A 9363-nucleotide genomic window follows, 5' to 3' on the forward strand; every position below is an offset into this window, starting at 1 on the left:
TCTGGGGGGGATTTTGGGGTCCCCCCTGCCCCCCCTCCCCCCCCGGGGGTCCCGGCGGCGCGTTTGGGCCCGGGGGGCTCCGGGGGGGGCTGGGGGGGCGCGGGGGGAGGGGCGGGCGGCCCCGCTCGGGGGGCTCGTTCTCGGCATTGCCGGGGGTGGGGGCGGCCGGGACCCCCCCGGGGGGACCCCCCTCGTCCTGGGGCGAAATTTGGGTCGGTTTGGGGGAAATTTGGGGGGTTTGGGGCAGTTTGGGGGTCCTGGGGGGGAAATTTGGGGATTTGGGGGTCCTGGGGGGGAAATTTGGGGGATTTGGGGGTCCTGGGGGGGAAATTTGGGGGGTTTGGGCAGTTTGGGGGGTTTGGGGGGGAAATTTGGGGGGTTTGGGGCAGTTTGGGGGGTTTGGGGGGAAATTTGGGGGTTTGGGGCAGTTTGGGGGGTTTGGGGGGGAAATTTGGGGGGTTTGGGGGGGAAATTTGGGGGGGAATTTGGGGGTTTGGGGCAGTTTGGGGGAAATGTGGGGGGTTTGGGGGTCCTGCGGGGGAAATTTGGGGCAGTTTGGGGGGGAAATTTGGGGGGTTTGGGGGTCCTGGGGGGGAAATTTGGGGCAGTTTGGGGATTTGGGGGTGAAATCTGGGGGATTTGGGGTAGTTTGGGGGGGAAATTTGGGGGGTTTGGGGCAGTTTGAGTGAAATTTGGGGGTTTGGGGCAGTTTGGGGGTGAAATCTGGGGAATTTGGGTCAGTTTGGGGGTTTGAGGGGTTTGGGGCGGAAATTTGGGTCAGTTTGGGGGATTTGGGTCAGTTTGGGGGATTTGGGGCAGTTTGGGGGATTTGGGTCAGGTTTGGGGGATTTGGGGCAGTTGGGGGATTTGGGCAGTTTGGGGATTTGGGGCAGTTTCAGTGAAATTTGGGTGATTTTAGGGCAGTTGGGGGGAAATTTGAGGGGGAAATTGGGGGGTTTTGGGGGGTTGGGTCTGTTTGGCCCCCCTCGTCCTGGGGGGTGAAATTTGGGGCAGTTTGGGGGGGGAAATTTGGGGGGTTTTGGGTCATTTTGGGGAAATTTGGGGGGTTTTGGGTCAGTTTGGGGAAATTTGAGGGGGAAATTTGGGGGGGAAATTTGGGGGGTTTTGGGTCGATTTGGGGGGATTTGGGTGAAATTTGGGGGATTTGGGGGGGTTGGGTGAAATTTGAGGTGATTTGGGGTTATTTTTGGGGTGTTTTGGGTGATTTTGGGGATTATTTTTGGGGTGATTTTGGGTGATTTTTGAGGTGATTTTTGGGGTGATTTTGGATTATATTTGGGGTGGTTTGGGTGATTTTTGGGGGTTATTTTTGGGGTGTTTTGGGGTGATTTTAGGATTATTTTTGGGGTGATTTTGGGGTGATTTGGGGTGTTTCGGTGATTTTTAGGGTTATTTTTGGGGTGTTTTGGGTGATTTGGGATTATTTTTGGGGTGATTTTGGGGTGATTTGGGTGATTTTTGGGGATAATTTTTGGGGTGATTTTGGGTTATTTTTGGATTATTTTTGGGGTGATTTGGGTTATTTTTGGGGGTGATTCGGATGATTTTTGGGGTTATTTTTGGGGTGATTTGAGTGATTTTTGGGATTATTTTTGGGTGATTTGGGGTTATTTTTGGGGGTTATTTTTGGGGTGATTTGAGTGATTTTTGGGGATTATTTTGGGGTGATTTTGGGTGATTTTTGGGGGTTATTTTTGGGGTGATTTGGGTGATTTTTGGGGGTTATTTTTGGGGTGATTTGGGTGATTTTTGGGGGTTATTTTTGGGGTGATTTGGGGTGATTTTGGATTATTTTTGGGATTATTTTTGGGGTGATTTTTGGGGTGATTCGGGTGATTTTTGGGTTATTTTTAGGGTGATTTGGGTTATTTTGGGTAATTTTGGGGGTTATTTTGGGTGTTTTGGGTGATTTTTGGGATTATTTTTGGGTGTTTTGGGTGATTTTTGGGATAATTTTTGGGGTGATTTGGGGTGATTTTTGGGGGTTATTTTGGGATAATTTTTGGGGTGATTTGGGGTGATTCTGGTGCCCACCTGCAGCAGCACGGTGAGCTGGCCCTGCCGGTAGCGATCCCCGTGCGAGTCCAGCACCTGCATCAGGAACCTGGGGGGCGGGGCCAGCTGGGGGCGGGGCCGGCTGGGGGCGGGGCCGGCTGGGGCGGGGCCCAGGTATGGCCCCAGGGGTGTTCTTACCCCCCCAGGTGTGGCCCAGGTGTGGTTTTGTCCCCCAGGTGTCACCATGTCCCCCAGTATGTCCCCAGCTGTCCCCAGGTGTGCCCAGGTATCCCCAGGTGTGTCCCCATATCCCCAGGTGTGTCTCAGCTGTCCCCAGGTGTGTCCCCATTGTGCCCAGGTATCCCCAGGTGTGCCCAGGTGTCCCCATGTCCCCCCAGGTGTGTCCCAGCTATTCCCAGGTGTGTCGCCTTGTCCCCAGGTGTGTCCCCAGGTGTGTCCCCATGTGCCAGGTCTGTCCCCGGCTGTGTCCCCATGTCCCCAGGTGTGCCCAGCTGTCCCCACGTGTGTTTCTACCCCCCAGGTGTGTCCCCAGCTGTCCCCACGTGTGTCCCCATATCCCCAGGTGTGTCCCCATGTCCCCAGGTGTGTCCCAGGTGTTTCCCCAGGTGTGTCCCCATGTCCCCAGGTGTCCCCAGCTGTCCCCAGGTGTGCCCAGGTGTGTCCCCATGTCCCCAGGTGTGCCCAGCTGTCCCCAGGTGTGCCCAGGTGTGTCCCCATGTCCCCAGGTGTGTCCCCATGTCCCCAGGTGTGCCCAGCTGTCCCCAGGTGTGTCCTGGGTGTCCCCAGGTGTGTCCAGCTGTCCCCAGGTGTGTCCTGGGTGTCCCCAGGTGTGTCCAGTTGTCCCCAGGTGTGTCCCCCCAGGTGTGTCCCCATGTCCCCCCAGGTGTGTCCCCATGTCCCCAGGTGTGTCCCCATGTCCCTCCAGGTGTGTCCCCATGTCCCCAGGTGTCCCCCCAGGTGTGTCCCCATGTCCCCCCAGGTGTGTCCCCATGTCCCCAGGTGTGTCCCCAGGTGTGTCCCCATGTCCCCAGGTGTGTCCCCAGGTGTGTCCCCATGTCCCCCCAGGTGTGTCCCCATGTCCCCAGGTGTGCCCAGGTGTGTCCCCATGTCCCCCCAGGTGTGTCCCCATGTCCCCAGGTGTGCCCAGGTGTGTCCCCATGTCCCCCCAGGTGTGTCCCCATGTCCCCAGGTGTGTCCCCAGGTGTGTCCCCATGTCCCCCCAGCTGTCCCCAGGTGTGTCCCCATGTCCCCCCAGGTGTGTCCAGGTGTGTCCCCATGTCCCCCCAGGTGTGTCCCCATGTCCCCAGGTGTCCCCAGGTGTGTCCCACCTGCGCTCCAGCTGCAGTCTCCGGGTCTCTCTCTGCACCTGCCGCAGCCGCTGCAGCGCCCGCGCGTTCACCTGCACGGGGGGCGGGGCCACAGCTGGGACACGGGGCGGGGCCAGACCCCACAGGTGTGCAAAGGGGCGGGGCCACAGGGCACAGCTGGGACACGGGGCGGGGCCAGACCCCCCAGGTGTGCAAAGGGGCGGGGCCACAGGGCACAGCTGGGACACGGGGCGGGGCCAGACCCCACAGGTGTGCAAAGGGGCGGGGCCACAGGGCACAGCTGGGACACGGGGCGGGGCCAGACCCCACAGGTGTGCAAAGGGGCGGGGCCACAGGGCACAGCTGGGACACGGGGCGGGGCCAGACCCCACAGGTGTGCAAAGGGGCGGGGCCACAGGGCACAGCTGGGACAAGGGGCGGGGCCAGACCCCCCAGGTGTGCAAAGGGGCGGGGCCACAGGGCACGGCTGGGACAAGGGGCGGGGCCAGACCCCCCAGGTGTGCAAAGGGGCGGGGCCACAGGGCACAGCTGGGACACGGGGCGGGGCCAGACCCCACAGGTGTGCAAAGGGGCGGGGCCACAGGGCACAGCTGGGACACGGGGCGGGGCCAGACCCCCCAGGTGTGCAAAGGGGCGGGGCCACAGGGCACAGCTGGGACACGGGGCGGGGCCAGACCCCACAGGTGTGCAAAGGGGCGGGGCCACAGGGCACAGCTGGGACACGGGGCGGGGCCAGACCCCACAGGTGTGCAAAGGGGCGGGGCCACAGGGCACAGCTGGGACACGGGGCGGGGCCAGACCCCACAGGTGTGCAAAGGGGCGGGGCCACAGGGCACAGCTGGGACAAGGGGCGGGGCCAGACCCCCCAGGTGTGCAAAGGGGCGGGGCCACAGGGCACGGCTGGGACAAGGGGCGGGGCCAGACCCCCCAGGTGTGCAAAGGGGCGGGGCCACAGGGCACAGCTGGGACACGGGGCGGGGCCAGACCCCACAGGTGTGCAAAGGGGCGGGGCCACAGGGCACAGCTGGGACACGGGGCGGGGCCAGACCCCCCAGGTGTGCAAAGGGGCGGGGCCACAGGGCACAGCTGGGACACGGGGCGGGGCCAGACCCCCCAGGTGTGCAAAGGGGCGGGGCCACAGGGCACAGCTGGGAGACGGGGCGGGGCCAGACCCCACAGGTGTGCAAAGGGGCGGGGCCACAGGGCACAGCTGGGACACGGGGCGGGGCCAGACCCCCCAGGTGTGCAAAGGGGCGGGGCCACAGGGCACAGCTGGGACACGGGGCGGGGCCAGACCCCACAGGTGTGCAAAAGGGCGGGGCCACAGGGCACAGGTGGGACACGGGGCGGGGCCAGACCCCACAGGTGTGCAAAGGGGCGGGGCCACAGGGCACAGCTGGGACAAGGGGCGGGGCCAGACCCCACAGGTGTGCAAAGGGGCGGGGCCACAGGGCACAGCTGGGACACGGGGCGGGGCCAGACCCCCCAGGTGTGCAAAGGGGCGGGGCCACAGGGCACAGCTGGGACACGGGGCGGGGCCAGACCCCCCAGGTGTGCAAAGGGGCGGGGCCACAGGGCACAGCTGGGAGACGGGGCGGGGCCAGACCCCACAGGTGTGCAAAGGGGCGGGGCCACAGGGCACAGCTGGGACACGGGGCGGGGCCAGACCCCCCAGGTGTGCAAAGGGGCGGGGCCACAGGGCACAGCTGGGACACGGGGCGGGGCCAGACCCCACAGGTGTGCAAAAGGGCGGGGCCACAGGGCACAGGTGGGACACGGGGCGGGGCCAGACCCCACAGGTGTGCAAAGGGGCGGGGCCACAGGGCACAGCTGGGACAAGGGGCGGGGCCAGACCCCACAGGTGTGCAAAGGGGCGGGGCCAGACAGCACAGGAGTAATGAGGAGTGGAGCCAAGGAAAGGGGCGTGGCCTGGATGGTGAGGGAGGGGCTAAAACACTGGGGTGGGGCCTGGAAACAGCAAGTGGCTCCACCTATTACAAAGGGGGTGTGGCCTATCTGCAAGGGGCGTGGTTTATATTTTGGGGCGTGGCCACAATTTTGCATGCACACCTGCCATTTATGGGCGTGTCCACAACTCTGGGGGCGTGACCACGATTTTATGGGTGTGGCCACCATCTTGTAAGCATGGCCGCCATTTTGTGGGCGTGGCCTCCATCTTGAGAGCGCCTCCGCCATCTTGTCTGCCCACCTGCCATTTTGTGGGCGTGGCCACCACTCTATGGCCATGGCCACCATCTTGTGAGCATGTCGGCCATGTTGTGGGCGTGGCCACCACCTTGTGAGCATGCTGGCCATATTGTGGGCGTGGCCATCATTTTACAGCCATGGCCGCCATCTTGTGGGCAAGTCGGCCATTTTGTGGGCGTGGCCATCATTTTACAGCCATGGCTGCCATTTTGTGGGCAAGTCGGCCATTTTGTGGGCGTGGCCATCATTTTACAGCCATGGCTGCCATCTTGTGGGCAAGCCGGCCATTTTGTGGGCGTAGCCATCATTTTAAAGGCGCTCCCGCCATCATGCGAGCGCGTCGGCCATTTTGTCCCCCCGCCCGCCATTTTGTGGGCGTGTCCCGGCCCCACCCACCCCCTTGGCCCCGCCCTCACCTGCCGGATCTCCCGGCAGCGCCGTCCCAGCGCCTGCAGCTTCAGCCGGCGCCGCCGCAGCTCGGGGGAGTCCTCGCCCCCCTCCCCCACCCCCTGCCCCTCCCCCCCCTCCTGGCCGCTCCCCCCGCGGTGGGGGCGGGGCGGAGGGGGGAGGGGCGGGGGCGGAGCCGCCCCTCCCCCCTCGGGCCCCGCCTCGGGCTCTCCTTCGCTTTCCAGAATGTTCCCCCCGAAGAGCGGCTCCAGCGCCAGCTCCGAGCCCGGCGGCGCCGAGAACTCCTCGAAGGACACGCCCGCCATGCCTGGGGGGAAATGGACCAAAATCAGCCAAATTCAACCCAAAATTAACTCAGAATGAACCTGAGGGACACGCCCACCATTCCTGGGGGAAATGGACCAAAATCAGCCAAATTCAACCCAAAATTAACTCAGAATGAACCTGAGGGACACGCCCGCCATGCCTGGGGGGAAATGGACCAAAATCAGCCAAATTCAACCCAAAATTAACTCAGAATGAACCTGAGGGACACGCCCGCCATGGATGGGGGAAATGGACCAAAATCAGCCAAATTCAACCCAAAATTAACTCAGAATGAACCTGAGGGACACGCCCGCCATGCCTGGGGGGAAATGGACCAAAATCAGCCAAATTCAACCCAAAATTAACTCAGAATGAACCTGAGGGACACTCCCGCCATGCCTGGGGGGAAATGGACCAAAATCGGCCAAATTCAACCCAAAATTAACTCAAAATGAACCTGAGGGACACGCCCACCATGCCTGGGGGGAAATGGACCAAAATCGGCCAAATTCAACCCAAAATTAACTCAGAATGAACCTGAGGGACACGCCCACCATGCCTGGGGGGAAATGGACCAAAATCGGCCAAATTCAACCCAAAATTAACTCAGAATGAACCTGAGGGACACGCCCACCATGCCTGGGGGGAAATGGACCAAAATCGGCCAAATTCAACCCTAAATTAACTCAGAATGAGCCTGAGGGACACGCCCGCCGTGCCTGGGGGGAAATGGACCAAAATCAGCCAAATTCAACCCAAAATTAACTCAGAATGAGCCTGAGGGACACGCCCGCCATGCCTGGGGGGAAATGGACCAAAATCAGCCAAATTCAACCCAAAATTAACCCAAATCCACACCTGCCGTGCCTGGGGGACAAAATTTACTAATATCATGCAAAATTAACCCAAAATTAACCCCAAATTCACTGCAACAACCTCCCTCGCCATACCTGGGGGGAAATGAACCAAAATCACCCAAAATCACCCAAAATGAACCAAAATCACCAGAAATGAACCAAAATCACCGGAAATGAACCCAAAATGAACCAAAATCACCGGAAATGAACCAAAATCACCGGAAATGAACCAAAATGAACCAAAATCACCCGGAAATGAACCCAAAATGAACCAAAATGACCCAAAATGAACCAAAATGAACCAAAATCACCCAAAATGAACCAAAATCCCTGGAAATGAACCCAAAATGAACCAAAATCACCCAAAATGAACCAAAATCCCCGGAAATGAACCCAAAATGAACCAAAATCACCCAGAATGAATTCAAAATGAACCGAAATCACCAGAAATGAACCCAAAATGAACCAAAATCACCCGGAATGAATTCAAAATGAACCGAAATCACCAGAAATGAACCCAAAGTGAACCAAAATCACCCGGAATGAATTCAAAATGAACCGAAATCACCCAAAATGAACCAAAATGAACCAAAATCCCTGGAAATGAACCCAAAATGAACCAAAATCACCCGGAATGAATTCAAAATGAACCGAAATCACCAGAAATGAACCCAAAATTAACCAAAATCACCGGAAATGAACCAAAATGAACCAAAATCACCCAAAATCACCCAAAATGAACCGAAATCACCGGAAATGAACCCAAAATGAACCAAAATCACCCGGAATGAATTCAAAATGAACCAAAATCACCAGAAATGAACCAAAATCACCGGAAATGAACCCAAAATGAACCAAAATCACCCAAAATGAACCAAAATGAACCAAAATCCCTGGAAATGAACCCAAAATGAACCAAAATCACCGGAAATGAACCAAAATCACCGGAAATGAACCCAAATTCCCCCCCAGTCCAGCCCTGCCCTGCCTGGGGGGGGAAGGGGAGCCCCAAAATCATCGGGGGGGTCCCAGATTCACCCCCAGTCCCTCCCAGTAACTCCCAGTATCCATCCCAGTCCCTCCCAGTACCCCTCCCCCCCATTCCCAGTGCTCCCAGGTCATCCCAGTTCATCCCAGTTCCCCTCTGATCGCTCCCAGTCCCTCCCAGTTGCTCCCAGTTCCCCTCTGATCGCTCCCAGTCCCTCCCAGTTGCTCCCAGTTCCCCCTCCCAGTCTGTCCCAGTCCCTCCCAGTGTTCCCAGTCCCCCCCCTCCCCCCTTTACGTCCCTCCCAGTCTATCCCAGTTCATCCCAGTCCCCCCCCCAGTGCCCCCAATCCCCTCTCCCAGTGCTCCCAGTCCCTCCCAGTGCTCCCAGTGCCCCCTCCGCCCCTTCCCAGTGCTCCCAGTATCCGTTCCAATCTCTCCCAGTTCATCCCAGTCCCTCCCAGTGCTCCCAGTGTCCCCCCCAGTCCCCCCCAGTAACCCTCACCCCCATTCCCAGTGCTCCCAGTATCCGTTCCAATCTCTCCTAGTTCCCTCCCAGTGCCCCCTCCCCCCATTCCCAGTTCTCCCAGTCCATCCCAGTCCATCCCAGTCCCCCCCAGTGCTCCCAGTCCCCCCTCCCCCCATTCCCAGTGCTCCCAGTCCATCCCAGTCCATCCCAGTGCCCCCTCCCGCCATTCCCAGTCCCTCCCAGTCCCTCCCAGTGCCCCCTCCCCCCATTCCCAGTCCCTCCCAGTCCCTCCCAGTGCCCCCTCCCCCCATTCCCAGTCCATCCCAGTCCATCCCAGTCCCCGTCAGATCTCTCCCATTTCCCTCCCAGCCCCCCTCCCCGTGACGTCACGCACCGCCCGATGACGTCACCGCGGCCTCAGCCGGGCCCGGAGCGCGGCGGCCCCGCCGGGGGGGGGGAGGGGAACTGGGACACCGCGCGGCGCGCAGAGATGACGTCACTGTAGCAACAGCCAACGGAAGTGGCGTTAGAGTTGGCGCGCCGCGAGCGGAAGTGACGTAATCGAGAGCGCGACGGGACCGGCGGGAGGTACCGGAGGGGAAATTTGGACATTTTTGGGGAAATTTGGGAATTTTGGGGGAAATTTGGGGGATTTGAGGGCGGGGAAGAGATGAGGGGGTGGGGAGGGGGCTCGGGGCTGTTCCCAGTGCTCCCAGTTTGGGGATTGGTTTCACTGGGGGGTGCTCCAGGCCCCGGGCTGCTCTCC

The 9363-nt window shown here is 60.2% G+C and overlaps 1 protein-coding gene across 1 annotated transcript; it reads right to left on the reverse strand.

Annotated features, from left to right (window-relative positions):
- Nucleotides 1–4: 4 nt before the first annotated feature.
- On the reverse strand, nt 5–9101 carry TFPT (TCF3 fusion partner; the record flags this gene model as incomplete). Its single annotated transcript, XM_059837823.1, has 5 exons — nt 8992–9101; nt 5990–6288; nt 3366–3436; nt 2056–2125; nt 5–196 (listed from the first exon to the last, which is right to left on the reverse strand). Coding segments are annotated over exons 2-5 (630 nt in total), but the record flags the coding sequence as incomplete, so codon positions are not given.
- Between the last annotated feature and the right edge of the window lie 262 nt (nt 9102–9363).

The sequence above is a fragment of the Haemorhous mexicanus genome, unplaced genomic scaffold (assembly GCF_027477595.1).
Source record: "Haemorhous mexicanus isolate bHaeMex1 unplaced genomic scaffold, bHaeMex1.pri scaffold_264_ctg1, whole genome shotgun sequence".
Taxonomy (NCBI): Eukaryota; Metazoa; Chordata; class Aves; order Passeriformes; family Fringillidae; genus Haemorhous; species Haemorhous mexicanus.